The sequence below is a fragment of the Dicentrarchus labrax genome, unplaced genomic scaffold (assembly GCF_905237075.1).
Source record: "Dicentrarchus labrax unplaced genomic scaffold, dlabrax2021, whole genome shotgun sequence".
NCBI classification, from domain to species: Eukaryota; Metazoa; Chordata; class Actinopteri; family Moronidae; genus Dicentrarchus; species Dicentrarchus labrax.
In genome coordinates, this window is record NW_026136704.1 from 22425063 (window position 1) to 22448305 (window position 23243).

The 23243-nt window shown below is 40.7% G+C and overlaps 2 protein-coding genes and 1 long non-coding RNA gene across 9 annotated transcripts in view; 2 read left to right on the forward strand and 1 right to left on the reverse strand.

Annotated features, from left to right (window-relative positions):
- The window catches only part of LOC127362521 (uncharacterized), a 112524-nt gene that overhangs the window by 52072 nt on the left and 37209 nt on the right, over positions 1 to 23243 (reverse strand). Inside the window, exon 3 of one of the 5 annotated variants that reach the window (XR_007884469.1) lies at positions 13096 to 13194. The exons of the other annotated variants lie outside the window; for them this stretch is intronic. This is a non-coding gene — a long non-coding RNA (uncharacterized LOC127362521). Of the gene's footprint in view, positions 1 to 13095; positions 13195 to 23243 lie in introns of those variants that run through there. 5 annotated transcript variants of the gene reach the window in all.
- The window catches only part of LOC127362489 (extracellular calcium-sensing receptor-like), a 79317-nt gene that overhangs the window by 12310 nt on the left and 43764 nt on the right, over positions 1 to 23243 (forward strand). For 2 of the 3 annotated variants that reach the window (XM_051398261.1, XM_051398262.1), the window contains exon 2: positions 10140 to 10175. In XM_051398261.1, coding sequence (XP_051254221.1) covers positions 10140 to 10175 — 36 coding nt within the window. Of the gene's footprint in view, positions 1 to 9842; positions 10176 to 10386; positions 10685 to 10852; positions 11648 to 11820; positions 12049 to 12327; positions 12452 to 12926; positions 13939 to 23243 lie in introns of those variants that run through there. The other variant, XM_051398260.1, reaches the window with a different exon arrangement.
- Positions 1415 to 6558, forward strand: LOC127362490 (extracellular calcium-sensing receptor-like). Its single transcript, XM_051398264.1, has 6 exons — positions 1415 to 1712; positions 1925 to 2222; positions 2312 to 3106; positions 3280 to 3507; positions 3787 to 3910; positions 4548 to 6558. The coding sequence occupies exons 1-6, from the start codon at positions 1432 to 1434 to the stop codon at positions 5459 to 5461; spliced, it is 2640 nt and encodes an 879-aa protein (XP_051254224.1). The 5' UTR covers positions 1415 to 1431; the 3' UTR covers positions 5462 to 6558.

Consider the following 23243-nt stretch of genomic DNA (forward strand, 5'->3'; position numbering starts at 1 on the left):
AACTGCAAACTATGAGGCTTTTTTTATTCCGGCAATTCCAGAAGTACAAAAATGTCCGAAAGCTTATATAGTTTAAATGCTTAATGTGTATTTTGTGCAGTGTTGAGACATTAACATAAAGATTATTCATTTATTTTATCGTTCACGAGCCCAGCCTGTCTCTGTTGCTCTGTTTTGGTGTTACAACCCACAGTTTTACTATTTTGATTCACTGTCACCACTCTCAGCTGCAACAGGTAGTATTTAGATAATTGATATTATCAAGGCTTCTACTTCAAAGGTCATTGTCACCTTCCTCTCCCCCACAGAGTTGCATGTGATAATAAACAAGTTGGCTCAACACAACCTGACTGGGTACCAGTGGGTAGGTACTGAGGCCTGGATCTTTGATTCCGAAAGCACAGCAGTTGATAGGCATCACATCCTGGATGTTGCCATAGACCTGTCTATCCCTGCAGCACTTGTCAGTGGCATGGAAGAGTTCATGTTGAATGTGAAGCCACTTAATTCAATAAGTAATGAATTGTTTACAGAGTTTTGGGAGACATTATTTAGCTGTAACTTCACACAGTCAAAGTCATCAACAGGGAATCAGAGAGAATGTACTGGACATGAAGATTTGACTGGAGTGCAAAACAGCTACACTGATATGTCGCTCATGCCTATATTTTACAATGTCTATAAAGGAGTGTATGCTGTGGCCCACGCACTTCATGCTGTCTGCAAACTATAAGGCTTTTTTTATTCAAGCAATTCCATAACTACAAAAATGTCCAAAAGCTTATATAGTTTACATGCTTAATGTGTATTTTGTGCTGTGTTGAGACATTAACATAGAGATTATTAATTTATTTTGTCTTTCACCAGCCCAGCCTGTCTCTGTTGCCCTGTTTTGGTGTTACAACCCACAGTTTTACTATTTTGATTCACTGTCACCACTCTCAGCTGCAACAGGTAGTATTCAGTGGCCCTGAGGGCTCAACGCACTGCAACTTATAGGAAAAGACAACCACTTTACCAATTTGATAAGTGGATAGCATTTAGAAAAATCCTGCATAGTGAGAAACAAAACACAGAAAGAAACAAGCTGCAAATACACAAAATAAAACTAAAAACAATCAAATTTTGTCTTTGTTGCAGCGTTTCTGTATTTGGTTGTGTTTCGTCTGCCAAAAACATTTTTCTAAATGTGTGTCTTGTTAAATTGGTGTTTTTGTAATTTCCTAGGGTTTTTCATCATTTCTAGATCTACAGTTATAAATATTATTTAAGATAATGTCGGTTAAGGCCCCAAATGTTTTTTTTTTTTTTCTGTCAGGGCACCTCCCTCCTCTCAAACCACCTGGTATATCCACAGAGACAAAACATCACTGGTCAATATTTTTATGCGGCACCAAAATGTCTTAATATAAATGTAAGCTTTTGATATGTATGAAAGTACATGTGATGCCACCCAGTGGTTTAGCTCTCATACACAGTATGTCGTCGACACAGAGGTGGTCAGAGAAGGCATGGGCACTCTTACAGCTGTTGTTGGTGGCGTCTTTCTCTCAGGCTGAGGATCCGGTGTGCAGGAGGATAGGGGATCCTGAGATCCCCCAGATGTTTAAAGATGGGGACATTATATTGGGGGGAATCTTCTCTTTCCACAATACATGGAAAAACAGACAGGATACCTACATGCACAAACCACTGCCGCTGCAGTGCACCAGGTAAATTAGATAGGAAAAATGTGTTCATTATACAAAGATCAAAGAGGAAGTAAGTACAGATACAAAACAGGTTATTGAATGAATACTGAATTAAGAAACATTGCATGTTATGTGTATTGATACCATCAAATAATTTTAATGATTCTGCTATTGTTTTAATTTCAAGGATTAATTGTTAAAAGTTCAAAAAACATTTTGCTGTCTCCATCAAGTTTGAATTTCAGAGGTTTCCAGTATGCCCAGGCCATGCTCTTTGCCATAGAGGAGATTAATAACAGCACAGACCTACTGCCTGGCATCTCTCTGGGCTATAAGATCTATGATGCCTGTGTCTCCATTGCCAGAGGTGTGAGGGTCGCATTGGCCTTGGCAAATGGTAATGAAGGGGTATCTGCACCCTCAGAGGCACCATGTACCAGACGTGCCCAAGTGCAGGCTGTTATGGGAGAGACATTTTCCTCTATTTGCATGGCTATAGCTACTGTCATCGGACCCTTTCATATCCCACTGGTGGGTAAGACTGGTAAAAATGAAATTTGATGTTTTAGTATTTATATTTTACCTCTTTATCTTGGGATATCATTTCTCTTTTCTTTTAGATCAGCCACTTTGCAACTTGTGCTTGTCTCAGTGATAAAACCAAGTACCCATCCTTCCTCAGAACAATACCCAGTGACTACTACCAGAGCAGAGCCCTGGCCCATTTGGTAAAACACTTTGGTTGGACTTGGGTTGGAGCTATAAGAACAAATGATGATTACGGCAATAATGGAATGGACACTTTCACAGAAATTGCCCAGCAGCTGGGCATTTGTCTGGAATATTCTGTATCTGTCTTTAGAACAGATCCACCAGATAAAATACAAAAGACAATTGAAATGATCAAGGCTTCTACTTCAAAGGTCATTGTCACCTTCCTCTTCCCAAAAGAGTTGCATGTGATAATAAACAAGTTGGCTCAACACAACCTGACTGGGTACCAGTGGGTAGGTACTGAGGGCTGGATCCTTGATTCTGAAAGCGCAGCAGTGGATAGGCATCACATTCTGGATGGTGCCATAGGCCTGTCTATCCCCGCAGCACTTGTCAGTGGCATGGAAGAGTTCATGCTGAATGTGAAGCCACTCAATTCATCAAGTAATGAAATGTTTACAGAGTTTTGGGAGACATTATTTAGCTGTAAGTTCACACAGTCAAAGTCATCAACAGGGAATCAGAGAGAATGTACTGGAGATGAAGATCTGACTGGAGTGCAAAACAGCTACACTGATATGTCGCTCATGCCTATATTTTACAATGTCTATAAAGGAGTGTATGCTGTGGCCCACGCACTTCATGGCATTCTCAGCTGTAATAAAACATGTAACACCAAGGTGCAGCTAGATCCCTTTACGGTGAGCTGAACACCAAAGACTTGAATCATAGTATTTACATCAAGTTATACCAACAAATTAAATGATTGACATTTCTAGGAATATATTGTTGCAGTCTGTCTAACATACTGTAGAGGCAACAGACTAATAGAATATTTTCAGATCATGGTCTACATTAATGCATATCTTCTCAGATTTTACAGCACATAAGAACGATTAATTTCAAAACAAAGGAAGGAGATGATGTTTACTTTAATGAGAATGGGGACCCACCGGCAAAGTATGAAATTATAAACTGGCAGCCAACAGAAAATGGCATTGTGGACTTTGTTACAGTTGGCCTTTATGATGCCTCTTTACCTGCAGGCAAACAGCTGACTTTGCAAAATAAGTCTTTAATTTGGGCACAGAACTCACAACAGGTCAGCTACCATTTGATCACTTCAGTTTTTAATTCTTATAATTGTATGTTACTAGCTAATGTTGGTGCATTATTATATTTGGTCTGCAAAGACAACAACAAGTGAATGCCTCTACATTTTCCTCATAGTTGCAATGCTGTACATTTATAGTTATGCTGACTGGATAGTCATACTTTTTGGTTTTGATGCATCACCATTAATAATAGAGGCATACCAAGACAAAAGTGATGTTAAGGTGAATACCCATACTTTTTTCTCATAGTCTCTTTGTTAATGCAGGTGCCAGTGGCAGTTTGCAATGAGAAATGCCCTCTAGGAACTCGCAAGGTTCTCCAGAAAGGAAAACCTGTCTGCTGTTATGACTGCTTAAGATGTGCAGAGGGAGAAATCAGCAACATTACAGGTGCAGTTATATAAAATACAAGACCAAAGTCTTGTGTTATGTGTTGTATTATGTTTACATGAATTAATAAAACAAACATCAAAGATCCTAGACAAATACTGACACAGAACCTTTAAATCAGCTACATGAATGAATGTATCATTTTGATTAAAAATGACTCATTCTTAGGTAATGAAACATACCTTTGAATATTATATTCAGTTTTTGCCAATAGATTCTTCTATATGTTAAAACTGGACATTTCAATTAATAGTTTAATGATACTATTTACCACTACTTTCTGAAACTGTAAAGGTTCAAGGTTGAGTAAATGAGATTATGTTTGATATTTGAACAACGGAACAGCATAGTACCTTTAAATAAACAATATATATAATGCTTAATTATGAAGAAGAAAAAAACAAATCAAATGAACAAAATGTATGAATAATACCTCTTTATAGTGTACTGTCCCTCATACTTATGAAATCCAAGTAATTCATGATGATGCCATGTAGTTGTAATATGTTATTTATTTATTGTCTGGTTACTACATTGTGTATGTCTTTTATGCAATGAAAAGATGCAACCTAGAGAGGAATAAAAAAATATAAATGCACTGAATAAGTCTAAAACCTGCTTCAATATTATTTTTCAGATGCTATCACGTGTGTGCGGTGCCATCCTGAGTTCTGGTCAAATGAGAGAAGAGATGCCTGTGTAAAGAAGGAGGAAGAGTTTCTATCATATGAAGAGATTATGGGAGCACTGCTCACTGCAGCTGCCCTATTTGGAACATTTATGACTGCTGTTGTGGCATTCATTTTCTTCAGATACAGACAGACTCCTATTGTCAGAGCCAACAACTCTGAGCTGAGCTTCCTGCTGCTCTTCTCATTGAATCTGTGCTTCCTGTGTTCTCTGACCTTCATCGGCCGGCCCTCTGAGTGGTCCTGCATGCTGCGACACACCGCATTCGGCATCACCTTTGTCCTCTGTATCTCTTGTGTTCTGGGGAAAACAATAGTGGTGTTAATGGCCTTCAGAGCCACACTTCCAGGGAGTAATTGGATGAAATGGTTTGGGCCTGTGCAGCAGAAACTCAGTGTTCTGGGTTTCACTCTTATACAAGTTATCATATGTATCCTCTGGTTATCAATTTCTCCTCCTTTTCCCTTTAAGAATTTTAAGAAGTTCAAGGACAGAATCATCTTAGAGTGTGCTCTGGGCTCAGCTGTGGGCTTTTGGGCTGTACTTGGGTACATAGGACTTCTGGCCATGTTATGTTTTATTCTTGCCTTTCTGGCTCGGAAACTGCCTGATAATTTTAACGAAGCCAAATTTATCACCTTTAGCATGTTGATATTCTGTGCAGTGTGGATCACTTTTATCCCAGCATATGTCAGCTCTCCTGGGAAGTTCAGTGTTGCTGTGGAGATATTTGCTATTCTGGCTTCAAGTTTTGGACTGCTCATTTGTATTTTTATTCCAAAATGTTATATTATCTTACTGAAACCAGAGAAGAACACAAAAAAGAATATGATGGGGAAGGAGACACCAAAAGCATTCTGAAAGCATACTAAATTGTTGGCATTCTAGTGCCACCATCATTTCTACATAATAATTCATTAAAAAGACTGTCAAGTAGACATCTATCTTTCTTTCACTGAATTTTCACTGTACTACTATAGTATTTTTTCCATTGTATGTCATTTGAGCATATTGAGATGACAGCATCTAATACTATGTGAGACAATTATATTGACCAATATATTTATATATATGCACAAGCCCAAAGGCTAATGAAGAATAAAATCCACAGTTACTGAAAAAACATCTTTGGTTTCACTTTCTGATAAATAATTTCCCCCTGTTTTGTTACTTCACGTGTTTTCTCAATTTTCAGTATGGTGAGCTTTCAGAGCCACTGTAGTATTCAGCAAACCATATCTAAAACCCTGTACGCATTTTGATGCACAAATTGTTCAGTCTTTTTATGTAACTCAGTCATTTAAATTACAGTAAGGCTTAGAGTTATCCATGACGAAGGCCATGGCCGCTTTGAGTGACAGTTGACTGTCGTCACAGGTGACTGTTTTCAGTAATCAGACTTCATTCAGCCCACCTCAGTTCCACATCACTATCATGGAAACTCTTCTACCTCTACTCTGATTTCTAGGATGGACATTCAGCCTTGGGAGAGGCATGGAGCATGCCCCAAAACTTCCCCTACAACACATTGCTCTGAGCCATGGCATAAAGCGTGGAAGGGTAGCCCTCCTTGTCTCAGTAAGCCTCAGCCTTTACGACTGCAATAAATTTGATATCTTGAGTGTGGTGGGACTTTCCACTATTAAATGATCATCAGGATTCCCCCTCCCTTTCCCCAGAGACACCTGTGCTCTCAACGTTTACACACAGCTGGACTGCTGCCGCCCCTGATGCTCCTGATGGAGCTAACATTACCACTGCTGCTATTCTAGCTTCAAGTTTTGGACTGCTCATTTGTATTTTTATTCCAAAATGTTACATTATCTTACTAAAACCAGATAAGAATACAAAAAATAATATGATGGGGAAGGGGGCACCAAAATCATTTTGAAAACTTGTTGTCAAAGGCATTCTAGTGTCATCATAATGTTTAAATAAAAATTGTTATCTGTCAATAAGACATCTATCTTACTCTTAACTATAATAAAATTGTAATCAAAGAATAAAATCCATAGTTTCACAAGACAAAAGACATATGGGTAACACTTTATAATGAGTACACACTATTAAGCATTAGTTAAGCATGAATAAATACTGACTTCATCATTTATAACACATGAATACACATTAGTATGTAGTTTACAAACAGTTAAAAAGGTTTTATTCATCATTGATAAGCACATTAGTTATGGATTAGTAAATACTGAATTCATCATTTATAAAGCATGTTTCTGCTGTAAATAGTCATTACTATGTGGTTTATAATCACAGTTATAAATGTTTTACTCTTCATTGTACTGTACATTTCTGCATGCACTTGCATATCCACTATTCAGACATGTATTAATGATTAGTGACTGTGTTAGCAGATATTCTATAAAAACTCACAACAAATTAATTTGCTAATGATGGCCTATAAACAGTTATTAATGCAGGAATTAATGAATTGAGGCAGTTAAAAAGCACTTACTACTCGTTAATTAAGTATTTTGCCTGAGCTCATCTAAAGTGAGCACTATCTATGGCCTATTAAGCATTTACAAATGAGATATAAAGGCTGGCAATGCCTCAAGACTCACAAAATGTTCAGTTATCTTAACAGACGAAGGAGAGACACAACACAAAGGGATATAGAACATATTGTATTGATATTTACTGCAACTTCCCAACATATTGTATGAAGACGAACAAGGGTGGTTTATGAAGACATGCTATTGTTGTGATCCTATCTGTTTGGGACGTGTATGCTGAGCTTGCAATCCCACTCTCAGCACGTCATCAACGTGCTGAGAGTGGGAGGCGGGATGTTACGTCATATTTACGTTAACTCTCAGAAGTTTCTGACAGTGCAGCCAGATAATGTCTAATAAGGGGAGAAGTTCCACTCTCGGTACACTTCCGGCTTCTGAACTGTTGCAGTTCCACTCTGGCTCCATATGAGGGCGCTCACAGGATGAGTGCAGAATGAATGGCGGTCTATGGAGCTATACCCCTCAAAATCCACTTTTCTCAGGACATAATTTTTTGTCTAGTAATTTGAATGTTGCATTCGAAAGGGGATGCAAAGAAATTACACATTGCTGGGTGTTAGATTTTTTAGAGTCACTTATTTGCTTTAAAAAGTCTTTTAAAATGTCAATGACGTCATACACATCGTACGGCCAGAGATACTGCTTTACTGCAAGCCTTGAGTCACTTTGTGCTTCCACGCTCTGCACTTCCTTTTCTCTCGAGGCATCGACAACACAGCTGACACAGGTTAGGCTCTCCCGTCAATACACGTGCTAGAAAGAGTTTTTGTTTTGCTGTTTTAAACACCAAGCCGAAATATTCATATTCCCGCTTCGGATGCCACAATGCCATCAAGTGGGATCTCTGGTCGTAATTAGTCCTTCACTGACCAATCAGCGTTCATTAGCAGAATGCTAGCGTGTTATGGGCAACAACAACTCAACCTGTAAGAAATCGAAAGGACATAAGTACTTGTTCATTCAACTTTCGACCTATAACCCATGTTGAACTTGCAAAAACTACAATCAAATCTGAGATTTCTCAGCCACAGTCAGGTGAAAGAGACAAATTTACCCGTCTAGCTCAATAGACTCCCATTCATTTTGCACTCATGGGTGATCGCCCCCAGCCGAACTCTGGTGGAACTGCAACCAAAATTCGGTACAATGGGACTTAATAGAGAGTGGCCAGGCTCTCCGTAGACGGGCTCTGGTGCAGCCAAGGGGAGCATGGAGAAGCACATTGGAGTTTGCTCGGCGGCCGTCAGCGGCACTAGTGGTTAGTATGTGTCTTTGTTTGGTAGCACACATTATGGTTGAAAGCTAACGTTAGCTTGTCAGCAGCTGCAGGTGTTTGCCCTCGCTCCCCGACTAACGTTACTAACATTACCGACCCGCCCGCAGTGCAAAATACTTAATTAACGAGTAGTAAGTGCTTTGTAACTGCCTCAATTCATGAATTCCTGCATTAATAACTGTTTATAGGCCATCATTAGAAAATTAATTTGTTGCGAGTTTTTATATAACATCTGCTAACACAGTCACTAATCATGAATACATGTCTGAATAGTGGATGTGCAAGTGCATGCAGAAATGTACAGTACAATGAAGAGTAAAACATTTATAACTGTGATTATAAACCACATAGTAATGACTATTTACAGCAGAAACATGCTTTATAAATGATGAATTCAGTATTTACTAATCCATAACTAATGTGCTTATCAATGATGAATAAAACATTTTTAACTGTGTTTATAAACTACATACTAATGTGTATTCATGCGTTATAAATAATGATTTTATTATTTATTCATGCTTAACTAATGCTTAATAGTGTGAACTTATTATAAAGTGTTACCGACATCTGTGGCTTAACTTGTTTGGTTTCCTCTGATTTGAGTTCAACCATGAATACTTTACCCCTTGTTGTTGAATGTGTAAAAAGCCCTGCGATGAGTTGTAGAGCTAATTGGCCGAGTCTGAAAAGCAGAGCAGAGCTATGTCATCAATGAGGCTGCTCCTCTTGGTTATGCTAAATAGGGAGGAAGATAAACTGCAAACTGCAAACTATAAGGCTTTTTTTATTCAATTCCAATTCCAGAAGTACAAAAATGTCCAAACGCTTATATAGTTTACATGCTTAATGTGTATTTTGTGCTGTGTTGAGACATTAACATAAATATTATTAATTTATTTTGTCTTTCACCAGCCCAGCCTGTCTCTGTTGCCCTGTTTTGGTGTTACAACCCACAGTTTTACTATTTTGATTCACTGTCACCACTCTCAGCTGCAACAGGTAGTATTCAGTGGCCCTAAGGGCTCAACGCACTGCAACTTATAGGAAAAGACAACCGCTTTACCAATTTGACAAATGGATAGCATTTAAAGAAAATCCTGCAAAGTGAGAAAAAAAAATACAGAAAGAAACAAGCTGCAAATACACAAAACAAAACAAAAAAAAGTCCAATATTGTCTGTGTTGCAGCGTTTCTGTATTTGGTTGTGTTTTGTCTCCCAAAAACATGTTTCTAAATGTGTGTCTTGTTAAATTGGTGTTTTTGTAATTTGCTAGGGTGTTTCATCATTTCTAGACCCACAGTTATATATATAAATATTGTTTAAGATAATGTCAGTTAAGGCCCCAAATGTTTTTTTTTTTTTTCTGTCAGGGCACCTCCCTCCTCTCAAACCACCTGGTATATCCACAGAGACAAAACATCACTGGTCAATATTTTTATGCGGCACCAAAATGTCTTAATATAAGTGTAAGCTTTTGGTATGTATGAAAGTACATGTGATGCCACCCAGTGGTTTAGCTCTCATTCACAGTATGTCGTCGACACAGAGGTGGTCAGAGAAGGCATGGGCACTCTTACAGCTGTTGTTGGTGGCGTCTTTCTCTCAGGCTGAGGATCCGGTGTGCAGGCGGATAGGGGATCCTGAGATCCCCCAGATGTCTAAAGATGGGGACATTATATTGGGGGGAATCTTCTCTTTCCACAATACATGGAAAAACAGACAGGATACGTACATGCACAAACCACTGCCACTGCAGTGCACCAGGTAATTAGATAGGAAAAATGTGTTCATTATACAAAGATCGAAAAGGAAGTAAGTACAGATACAAAACAGGTTATTGAATGAATACTGAATTAAGAAATATTGCATGTTGTGTGTATTGATACAATCAAATACTTTCATTTACTATGCTATTGTTTTAATTTCAAGAATTAATTGTTTGAAGTTACAACAATTTTTAACTGTCTCCATCAAGTTTGGAATTCAGAGGGTTCCAGTATGCCCAGGCTATGCTCTTTGCCATAGAGGAGATTAATAACAGCACAGACCTACTGCCTGGCATCTCTCTGGGCTATAAAATCTACGATGCCTGTGCCTCCATTGCCAGAGGTGTGAGGGTCGCATTGGCTTTGGCAAATGGTAATGAAGGGGTATCTGCACCCTCAGAGGCTCCATGTACCAGACCTGCCCAAGTGCAGGCCATTATGGGTGAGACGTTTTCCTCTCCTTGCATGGCTATAGCTACTGTCATCGGACCGTTTCATATCCCAATGGTGGGTAAGACTGGTAAACATCAAATTTAATTTGTGAAAAACAATCATTAATGTGTAATTCTTCCAGCTGGCCATGGGGTTTAAAAAACACTGCAGTGTGTTGTGTAAATGTTTTATATTTTATATTTTACAACTTTATCTTGGGATATCATTTCTTTTTTCTTTTAGATCAGCCACTATGCTACTTGTGCTTGTCTCAGTGATAAAACCAAGTACCCATCCTTCCTCAGAACAATACCCAGTGACTACTACCAGAGCAGAGCCCTGGCCAAGTTGGTCAAGCACTTTGGTTGGACTTGGGTTGGAGCTATTAGAACAAATGATGATTATGGCAATAATGGAATGGCCACTTTCACAGAAATTGCCCAGCAGCTGGGCATTTGTCTGGAATATTCTGTATCTGTCTTTAGAACAGATCCACCAGATAAAATACAAAAGACAATTGAAATTATCAAGGCTTCTACTTCAAAGGTCATTGTCACCTTCCTCTCGCCCTCAGAGTTGCATTTGATAATAAACGAGTTGGCTCAACACAACCTGACTGGGTACCAGTGGGTAGGTACTGAGGGCTGGATCCTTGATTCTGAAAGCGCAGCAGTGGATAGGCATCACATTCTGGATGGTGCCATAGGCCTGTCTATCCCCGCAGCACTTGTCAGTGGCATGGAAGAGTTCATGTTGAATGTGAAGCCACTTAATTCATTAAGTAATGAATTGTTTACAGAGTTTTGGGAGAGATTATTTAGCTGTAAGTTCACACAGTCAAAGTCATCAACAGGGAATCAGAGAGAATGTACTGGAGATGAAGATCTGTTTGGAGTGCAAAACAGCTACACTGATATGTCGCTCATGCCTGCCTTTTACAATGTCTATAAAGGAGTGTATGCTGTGGCCCACGCACTTCATAATATTCTCAGCTGTAATAAAACATGTAACACCAAGGTGCAGCTAGATCCCTTTACGGTGAGTTGAACACCAAAGACTTGAATCATAGTATTTACATCAAGTTATATTAACAAAGAAAATGATTTACATTTCTAAAAATATATTGTTGCAGTCTGTCTAACATACTATAGAGGCAACAGACCAACAAAATATTTTCAGATAATGATCTACATTAATGCATATCTTCTTAGATTTTACAGCACATAAGAAAGATTAATTTCAAAACAAAGGAAGGAGATGAGGTTTACTTTAATGAGTATGGAGACCCAGCAGCAAAGTATGAAATTATAAACTGGCAGCCAACAGAAAATGATACTGTGGACATGGTCACAGTTGGCCTTTATGAGGCCTCTTTACCTGCAGGCAAACAGCTGACTCTGCAAAATAAGTCTTTAATTTGGGCACAGAACTCACAACAGGTCAGCTACCATTTGATCACTTCAGTTATTAATTCTTATAATTGTACGTTACTAGCTAATGTTGGTGCATTATTATATTTGGTCTGCAAAGACAACAACAAGTGAATGCCTCTACATTTTCCTCATAGTTGCAATGCTGTACATTTATAGTTATGCTGACTGGATAGTCATACTTTTAGGTTTTGATTCATCACCATTAATAATAGAGGCATACCAAGACAAAAGTGATGTTAAGGTGAATACCCATACTTTTTTCTCATCGTCTCTTTGTTAATGCAGGTGCCAGTGGCAGTTTGCAATGAAAAATGCCCTCCAGGAACTCGCAAGGTTCTCCAGAAAGGAAAACCTGTCTGCTGTTATGACTGCTTAAGATGTGCAGAGGGAGAAATCAGTAACATTACAGGTGCAGTTATATAAAATACAAGACCAAAAGAGAAAATGAATGTATCATTTTGATTAAAAATGACTCATTCTTAGGTAATGAAACATACCTATGAATATTATATTCCATTTCTGCCAATATATCCTTCTATATGTTAACACTGGACCTTTAAATTAATATTTTAATCATACTATTTACTATTACTTTCTGAAACTGCAACGGTTCAAGGTTGAGTAAATGAGATTATGTTTGATATTTGAACAATGGAACAGCATAGTACCTTTAAATAAACAATATATATAATGCTTAATTATAAAGAAATGAAACAAATCAAATGACCAAAAATGTATGAATAATACATCTTTATAGTGTACTTTACCTTATACTTATGAAATCAAAGTAATTCTTATGCAATGCATTGAAATGGTACAACACAGAGAGAAAAAATATAAATGCACTGACTAAGTCTAACACCTGCTTTAATATTATTTTTCAGATGCTATCACATGTGTGCGGTGCCATCCTGAGTTCTGGTCAAATGAGAGAAGAGATGCCTGTGTAAAGAAGGAGGCAGAGTTTTTATCATATGAAGAGATTATGGGAGCACTGCTTACTGCAGCATCTTTATTTGGAACATGCATGACAGCTGTTGTGGCATTAATTTTCTTCAGATACAGACAGACTCCTATTGTCAGAGCCAACAACTCTGAGCTGAGCTTCCTGCTGCTCTTCTCATTGACTCTGTGTTTCCTGTGTTCTCTGACCTTCCTCGGCCGGCCCTCTGAGTGGTCTTGCATGTTGCGACACACCGCATTCGGCATCACCTTTGTCCTCTGTATCTCTTGTGTTCTGGGGAAAACAATAGTGGTGTTAATGGCCTTCAGAGCAACACTTCCAGGTAGTAATTGGATGAAATGGTTTGGGCCTGTGCAACAGAAACTCAGTGTCTTGGGTTTTACTCTTATACAAGTTGTCATATGTATCCTCTGGTTATCAATTTCTCCTCCTTTTCCCTTTAAGAATTTTAAGAAGTTCAATGACAAAATCATCTTAGAGTGTGCTCTGGGCTCAGCTGTAGGCTTTTGGGCTGTACTTGGGTACATAGGACTTCTGGCCATGTTATGTTTTATTCTTGCCTTTCTGGCTCGAAAACTGCCTGATAATTTCAATGAAGCCAAATTTATCACCTTTAGCATGTTGATATTCTGTGCAGTGTGGATCACTTTTATCCCAGCGTATGTCAGCTCTCCTGGGAAGTTCAGTGTTGCTGTGGAGATATTTGCTATTCTGGCTTCAAGTTTTGGTCTGCTCATTTGTATTTTTATTCCAAAATGTTATATTATCTTACTGAAACCAGAGAAGAACACAAAAAAGAATATGATGGGGAAGGAGGCACCAAAAGCATTCTGAAGCATAATAAATTGTAGGCATTCTAGTGCCACCATCATTTCTACATAATAATTCATTAAAAAGACTGTCAAGTAGACATCTATCTTTATTTTACTGAATTTTCACTGTACTACTGTAGTATTTTTTCCATTGTATGTCATTTGAGTATATTAAGATGACAGCAGCTCATGACTATGTGAAGCAATTATATTGACCAATATATTTATATATATTCACAAATCAATGCACAAGCCCAAAAGCTATCGAAGAATAAAATCCACAGTTACTGAAAAAAAAAAACATCTTTGGTTTCACTTTCTGACAAATAATTTTCGTTCATGTACAGTGAGCAGTTACTTGAAACAGAGTATGAGGGAATGGTACAGTTGCTGATGTTAAAAGATGCTATTGATGAGGTAGTGAGATGTTGTGATGATGACATGTCACTGCTAAATGTAAAGGGTCATTCTGAGTTACATATTGGGCAGAGTGGTGATAAGCTTGATGACCATGTTGATTTTCCTGATGGTTCTGTCATTATCCAACCACCTCCTGAAATCACCACAGACAATCACAATCAGAGTTGCCACACACCTATTTCAGTCAGTACTGCATCACCTAGTGACATTGCTGTACCAGATTCAGGCTCAGTTAAGGCTACAATGTTAAATGCACCTGACACAGTGAACGCTGATTTGCTTAAAGCGCTCGCTAGCTACGAAGAGCTTAGCAAGAAACTCATGCAGTGTATACCAGCACATGCTTTGCCGCCACAGACACATATGCCCCCGTCCTCAGTCCTGCTCAGTCAGCCAGGCAGAAACCCACCGGTGAACCTGCTTCTCAATCAGCTCGCGAGGGGATGGTGTCCTTAAGGGAACTCAGTTACCTTCCTTGGAGAGAGTTCAAAGTGCAAGGCGGTCAGGTCGTTTATCAATCCTCAGACATCAGCTACAATAATGTCTGTAGGCAAATTGATGATGGAATCAGAGAAGGATTCTCAGACTCAGAGATTGTTCGTGGTGTGCTCAAAATCACCAGACCAGGCATATTCAAAGAGATGTTGATAAACAAGGACGACATGACAGTGACTGAACTCAAGGGGTTTCTCCAAACCCACCTAACAGAAAAAAACAGCACAGAGCTATTCCAAAAGTTGATGTGTACGAAACAGGATGAGAACGAGACACCACAACAATTACTCTATCATGTGATAGGTTTAAAACAATGCATCCTACTCACATCAAAACTGGCTGACACTGACATTAAATACTCTGCCGCTACAGTGCAAGATGTTTTCCTACATACAGTGTTCCAAGGCTTTGGACACAAACACACTGACATACGCAGAGAACTGAAACCTTTGGTGTCAAACAGTGGGATCACTAATGAGATGATTCTTCCTCATGTGATGAAAATCACTAGTGAAGAAAATGAGAGAATGGAAAGACTTGGCTCTTCCCGTCGACAGACTTTAACAAATGTGCACAGCGCACAGCTCGAGCCTGATGTGGTAAAGAGACCAAGCGCAAAGTCAGAGAGTGCAGAGTCCAAGTCAAATCAAACAAAACCAGATCCCCTGAGAGCCCTCACGACCAAAGTAGAAGAGCTCACCAGACTGGTTGAGACCATGCAAAAACAAAACCAACAACAGCTAACTCATAATGGGCGCCAGTACAGTCAAAATAGGGCACAATCTAAATGTGGAAAACCCTATGGTTGTCCAAGCTGCGTGGAACAAGACAGACAATACTGTAAACACTGTTTCACATGTGGGGAGGAAGGACACCGTGCAGCAGGCTGTCTAAAGCGACCAAAGAGACAGGGAAACTCCAATCGGCCAGTGGAGAGGGACATCTAGTGACCGAGTCTGAAATAAGTCCCAACCAGAAAGTGAGGTCAAAACTGACAAAACACGCCCCTCCTCACCCTCAACCCCAGTAATGACAAGCACACAAAGTCACTGTAACCAAGTAGCTCAGCTCCCTCCCCAGTCACCACGTGTAGCTAAAGCTAGAGCTGTTGCTAGCCTGATTGGGAAAAAGGCCCTAGTTCAGAGCTATCTAAATGGCTTAGCAGTCACTTCTTTGCTCGACTCTGGGTCACAAGTCAGTATAGTCAGCCGTGCCTGGAAAGATGAGTACTTACCTGACCTCAGTATTCACCCAGTTTCTGAGATCTTAGGGGAGGAGGAACTGAAGGTTAGTGCAGCCAATGGCGGTCTCATTCCATATGATGGGTGGGTAGCTATTACAGTGAACTTGCCAGGGAATTTGGACCCCAATCTGTCCATTAGTGTCCCATTCCTCATCAGCAGCTACCCCATGGATAGACCATTGATTGGCTTTAATGTTTTGGAAGTGCTAATTTGTGGCCAACCAATGAGGCTAGTGCCAGTACTTGCTAGCCTTCTTAGCAATGCTATATCTGTTTCCAACGAAACAGCTGAAGCTCTCGTCAACTCTATTCAGACAGCAAAGCCGTCATGCAGCAGGGACGCGTAAGAACAGGTGCCAAGGATATCATGCTCCCAGCTGGTCAAGTGCTGTGGGTGAAGTGTCGGGTTCCGTCAAACATGGATGCCTCTACCCGATTAGTGTTGTTCGAAACAGATGAAGACAGCCTATCGTCTGGACAGTGGGATGCAGGGCCAGGTTTGTTTGAAATCCAGAACCCAACAAAGCCCTATGTCACCATTCCAATTGGTAAAAACACCAATCATGACATCACAATACCACGTAAAACAGCTCTAGGGATCCTGCAGCATGCTGAAAATGTTGTGGAGGCAGTTATCCTGGACAAATCACTACCTGCAGTGACTGTCAGTCAGGTCACCACCACTCAGATCAGCAACTCAGATCCAGCTCTGTGGCACCCACCTGTAAACCTCGACCATCTGGAGGAAGAACAGCAAGAGGCTGCTAGAAAGATGCTCCATGAGGAGTCAAACACCTTTGCAAGGGGTTGAAATGACCTCGGCTGTATCCCACATCTGCAAATGGTGATCAACCTCAAAGACGATGTTCCTGTGCAGAGAGCGTACACATCCATTCCCAAACCACTGTTTAAAGAAGTAAAAGATTACATTCAAGATCTTCTTGTAACAGGTTGGATAGTGAAATCTAATCTAAGTGAAATCTGCCTATTCTGCCCCAGTTGTATGTGTGCGGCAGAAGGATGGCACTCCGTACCCGACAGACATCCACTGCCGCGAATACAGGATTTGATAGATGTTCAATGTTCAGCATACTTGACCAAGGTAAAGCTTACCACCAGGGGTTTGTGGCAGAAGGATCACGCCATCTCACTGCCTTCATCACCCCCTGGGAGCTTTATGAATGGATAAGGATCCCATTTGGACTTTCTAATGCACCTGCAGCTTTTCAGAGGAGCATGGAGGAGATGTTAGGCTCTCTGAGAGACGAGTACTGCATTCTGTACCTGGATGACCTACTGTGCTACTCTAGATCCTTCAGTGACCACGTGGAGGTGATTCGCAAGGTCCTCCAAGCACTGCAGCACCATGGAGTGAAGCTATGGGCAGAAAAGTGCGAGATGTTCCAGAAGGAGGTTCGCTATGTTGGACGCTTGGAGTCGGCCGAGGGAGTTCGAATTGACCCCAAAGACCTCGAGGCAGTGATGGCTTTAAAAACCAAAATGCCCCAAATAGTTGGTGACCTCCGACGGGTTCTCGGCTTCCTGAGTTATTACCGTGCCTACATACAGGACTTTGCTAAAATAGCAAAACCGTTGCATGACTGATGTAATGCCACAGCCTCATTCACTCTTGCCCGAAATAAGCCACGAAGAGCTGGCAAAAGCCCAATGAGATGACCCTTGAATAGGGGAAATAATAAGACTGAAAGAGACAAATAATATTCTTACTGATGAGACCAGAAGGTCAGTGAGTGGGCTCACTCGCAAGCTCCTTCATGAGTGGAGTCAACTACATTTGGAGGATGGAGTCCTGTACCGCCAAACACCAGAAAGAAAACAGTTAGTCCTTCCCATCAAGTACCGGTCAGTTGCCCTAAAACATCTCCATGACAACATGGGACACGTTGGCACAGAACGTGTGCTCCACCTCGCCAGAGAACGTTTCTATTGGCCACACGGAGATGTATAGAGGATTATGTCACAAGAAAATGCAGTTGCATAAAACAAAAGAAACCCACCACACATGTACACGCACCAATGGGTGGCCTGACCTCTACTTCCCCTCTCGATCTGGTTTGCATAGACTACTTACATCTGGAGAAAAGCAAAGGAGGCTACAAGTACATTCTGGTAGTAATCGACCATTTTACCAGATTTGCTCAGGCTTACCCAACCAAAAATAAATTAGGACAACCTGCAGCTGAACGGATATACAACGACTACATACCCCGTCTTGGTTATCCAAATCGTCAAGGACGCGAGTTTGAGAACGACCTTTTCCGCACCCTTGGACGGCTGTCAGGGGTCGGACACTCACGAACATGCCCATACGACCCACAATGTAACACCGCTGAGCGGTTCAACCGCACACTGCTGCAAATGTTACGGACACTGACAGACAGGGAAAAGGAGAGATGGAAAGAACATTTGCCACAAATGATACACGCATATAACTGTACTAGCCACGAGTCCACCGGATACTCACCTTGTTACCTGCTGTATGGGCAACACCCCGTCTCCCCGTGGATCTCATTGGATTATTGGGAAACACCGAATCAGTGACACACAAAGGATATGTGGAGAAATGGTCCAAAAGGATGACGGAAGCGTACAAGATTGCAAACAAAACCAGCCTGTCATCAAGTGCAAAGAACAAGTCCTACTATGATCAAAAGGCGAGGGACGTGGTCCTCAAACCAGGAGATCGAGTACTGGTTCAAAACATTGGTGAGCGAGGTGGACCCGGTAAACTACGCTCATACTGGGAGAAGAGGATCTATGTGGTGAAGGAGCAAATCTCAGACAATCCTGTATATGTCATTCATCCTGAGGGTGAGCCAAATGCGAGGAACAGAACCATACACAGAAACTTGCTGCTGCTACTAAATGACTTGCCTGTTGAGAACCCAGTACAAAGAAGAGAGAAGAGAAGAGACAAAAGCAACCTCAACAGAGGGCAAGCTCTGCCAACAATGATGGAATACCGGACACTGATGATGATGATGAGTGGACAGGAGGTTATTGGCTGAGAACACCTGTAGTCAGGATGGAAAATGATCAAACTGGACATGGAGACAGAGAGAGAGAGAGAGAGAGAGAGAGAGAGAGAGAGAGAGAGAGACAAACAGACAGACAGGTGCACCGCATCAACAGTATTGGCAATGGCAATCGAGCAGGACCATGGCAGGAGGCTCCACCAGGATCGATAAGAACCTGCGAGACGAGAAAGCACAAGAACTCTGAGGAAGAAGTGAAGTTAGTAACATGCATTAATGGGACATGAATGAGCGCAGAAAGAGAGAGGAAGAGAGGAGCTCAGTGCCTAGGCCTATAGCAGCAAAACTAAGGGATGGTTCAGGACTCACCTGATCCACCCCTAACTATAAGCTTTATCAAAGAGGAATGTCTTAAGCCTACTCTTGAAAGTGGTGAGGGTGTCTGCCTCCCAAACCACAACTGGAAGCTGATTCCACAGAAGATGAGCTTGGTAACTGAAGGCTCTGGCTCCTGTTCTACTTTTACAGACTATAGGAACCACAAGTAGCCCAACATTCAGAGAACGTAGTGTTCTAGAGGGGTAATATTCTTTAAGATATGAAGGGGCCTGACCATGAAGAGCTTTATAGGTGAGGAGGAGGATTTTAAATTCTATTCTAAATTTTACAGGGAGCCAGTGCAGAGAAGCGAGTACAGGAGAGATGCGATCTCTTTTTTTAGTTCCTGTCAGTACTCGTGCTGCAGCGTTTTGAATTAATTGGAGCGTTTTAATGGACTTATTGGGGCAACCTGATAACAAAGAGTTGCAGTCATCCCGCCTACAAGTAACAAATGCATGGATTAGTTTTTCTGGATCTGTCTGTGTAATTTTTGTAATATTACTTAAATGAAAGAAGGCAGTCCTAGAGGTCTGCTTCATGTGGGAATTAAATGACAAATCCTGAATACAAAGATAACTCCAAGATTCCTGACAGTGGTGCTAAAGGCCAAGGTAATGCCATCTAGAGTAACTATATCTTTAGACAGTGAGTCTCTAAGATTTTTGGGGCCAAGGACAAGAATTTCGTTTTTTTCTGAGTTTAACATCAGAAAATTGCAGCTCATCCAGGATTTTATGTCCTTAAGACATGTTTATAATTCAGATCATTAATTTCATCGGGCTTGATTGATAGATATAACTGCGTATCATCTGCATAACAGTGAAAGTTAATGGAGTGATTCCTAATAATGTTGCCTAAAGGGAGCATATATAAAGTAAATGGTATTGGTCCAAGTACAGAACCTTGTGGAACTCCATGACTAACTGTAGTATTTATTGAAGATTCATCGTTAACATGTACAAACTGCGAACGATCTGATAAATATGACTTAAACCAGCTAGTGCGGTTCCTTTAATGACAATTTGATAATCAAGTCTCTGTAAAAGAATATTATGGTAAATGGTGTCAAAAGCAGCACTAAGATCTAATAATGTAATTGTGGAGGTGGGCGTGGTTTGCGCTCAGCTGCAGGAGGGAGAGGTGTGGGGAAGGCCTGGGAGAGTGGCACCAGGTGAGTTGATTACCTTACCTGCCAATGATTGTCTGATGACTCTACCTTTTATCTTGGCAGTAGTGTGCTGGATCCGGGAGACACACACGCGCCGAAAGACAGGACTCTGAGCGGAAGCCGCCGAGCAGCGATACAGCTGCATTTTGTGCATCAAATAAAGAGTTACGTGAACCGACAGTCTGGTCCGGGAGTTTTTGTGTGCTGGGGAACCCCGTCTGTAGCACGGCTTGCTACAGTAATGTAATAATGTAATAAAGTACAGAGACAAGTCCATTGTCTGAAGCAATCAAAAAGTCATTATTAACTTTAACCAGAGCTGTCTCTGTGCTGTGATGAACTCCAAATCCTGACTGCAAATCCTCAAATAAACTATTGTTATGTAAAAAGTCACACAACTCTTTGGGAGGTAAGAGATCGGTCTATAGTTGGCTAAAACCCCTGGGTCAAGAGTGGGCTTTTTAAGAAGGGGTTTAATTACAGCTACTTTAAAGGACTGTGGTACATATCCTGATAATAAAGAAAGATTAATCATATCCAGTAAAGAAGTGCCAATTAAGGGTACGACTTCTTTAAGCAGCCTAGTTGAGATTGGGTCCAACAGACAGGTTGATGGCTTCGATGTAGAAATTATTGAAGTTAACTGATGAAGATCGATAGCAGAAAAACAGTCTAAATATATATCTGAGTTTACATTAGTTAAAGTTCCTGAACTTGGAGAGCCACTGATAACTGCTGATGGCAGTTGGTGATTTATTTTCTCTCTAATAGTAATAATTTTATTATAAAAGAAGCTCATAAAGTCGTTGCTACTTAAGTTTATGGGGATATGTGGCTCAATAGAGCTGTGACTCTCTGTCAGCCTGGCTACAGTGCTGAAGAGGAACCTAGGGTTATTCTTATTTTCTTCTATTAGTGCTGAATAATAGGCTCCTCTGGCATTACGGAGGGCCTTTCTATAGGTTTTAAGATTATCTTGCCAAATTGAGTGATAGTCTGATAATTTGGAACAGCGCCCTTTCCTTTCAGATTTCCTAGCTTTTTGCTTTAATTGACGGGTTTGGTGATTGTACCACGGTGCTAGTTTCCTATGTTTTAATAATTTCTTTTTTATAGGAGCGATAGAATCTAATGTTCTTCGTAGTGAGCCTGCTGCACTATCAACAAGATTATCAATTTCGGAGGGGCTGAAGTTATTACAGGACTCTGTTAAATTCAGACATGGCATTGAATTAAACACTGTTGGAATCTCCTCCTTAAATTTAGCTACAGCACTGTCAGATAGACATCTGCTGTAGGAAGTTTTGCCTAATGGCTTCTAACCTAATAGTATCAATTCACAAGTTATTAAATAATGGTCAGATAGGAAAGGATTATGTGGGAAGACTATTAAATGTTCAATATCAATGCCATATGATAGAACAAGGTCAAGAGTGTGATTAAAACAATGAGTTACCCTTGTAACCACACGCGGCTGCAGGGCTATACGGCCGTCTGAGATCCCCTCCACGTCTATCAGTGAGCCTTGGCTGCCCATGACCCTGTCGCTGGTTCACTGCTTTTCCTTCCTTGGATCACTTTTGATAGGTACTGACCACTGCAGACCGGGAACACCCCACAAGAGCTGCAGTTTAGGAGATGCTCTGACCCAGTCGTCTAACCATCACAATTTGGCCCTTGTCAAAGTCGCTTAAATCCTCCAATGCCCAATTTCCAGCGTCTAACACATCAACTTTGAGGACTAAATATTCACTTGCTGCCTAATATATTCCACCCACTGACAGGTGCCAGGAAAACGAGATAATCTGGGTTATTCACTTCACCTGTCAGTGGTCATAATGTTATGGCTGATCAGTGTACATTATAGTCATACACATTACGATGTTTATAATACAGAAACTGTTATCATTGGTAGAAATGTATTCAATATTTAAACTACTGATTTATGATGAAAATTAAAGCAAGTAACAAGTTTTTTTATGCAACTTTTGCACTCTTTTGACTTTACCGAGCATATTGTTGGGCCAACCCATAATTGTGGCCACACCCTAGATTTAGGCCTTGTTTACACAACAACGGTTTTTGCGTTTGCATTTTAAAAAAGTTCTGCGTTCATACTAACACATCATGAAAATGATCCCGATCTTTGTTTATTTCATCCTCAATCTTGTCCTGCCAGGTCTTTCACAACCTCAAAAGATTACTGGAGTCCAGGCCAAGTGGTTTTAATCTCTTCATACAGCTTGGCTACATAGCTTCTTAGCCATCTCCCCCTTCTGGCGGAATCCAATCCAATCCAATCCAACTTTATTTGTTAAGCACTTTAAAAACAACCAAAGTTGACCAAAGTGCTGTACAGGAGAATAAATAAGACATCATAAATGTAAAGTGATGGCGACAACACTGGAAAGTTCCCGTGGCAGACAACACGGACGAAGTCCGGTGGCGACGAGCTCGATGTCCGGGCTGCAGACACGCTCTTTCACGCAGACGTGCCCAGCGTTACACCACCTGTTGTTTATGAGCACGGCAAGTCCCCCTCCTTTCTTCATGCCGCTGGCGGTGGTGTCCCTGTCAGCTTGAAGCCGGGAATGGTGACGTTGGAGTCCGGTATCCGCTCGTGTAGCCACGTTTGTAGGGTTCTTCTTCATCCTCCATTTAACCCCTGCTCTGCAGCTTGCTGTCTCCTCAGCTCCTCCGGTATGGAGGGTCTCTCTCCAGT

What these genes read in the sequence shown, in the direction of transcription:
- LOC127362490 (XM_051398264.1), top strand. Translation starts at nt 1,432, where the DNA reads ATGAAAGTACATGTGATGCCACCCAGTGGTTTAGCTCTCATACACAGT. An exon ending in CTGCCGCTGCAGTGCACCAG is followed by an intron (nt 1,713 to 1,924) that starts GTAAATTAGATA and finishes GTCTCCATCAAG; the next exon opens with TTTGAATTTCAGAGGTTTCC. An exon ending in AGAAATCAGCAACATTACAG is followed by an intron (nt 3,911 to 4,547) that starts GTGCAGTTATAT and finishes ATTATTTTTCAG; the next exon opens with ATGCTATCACGTGTGTGCGG.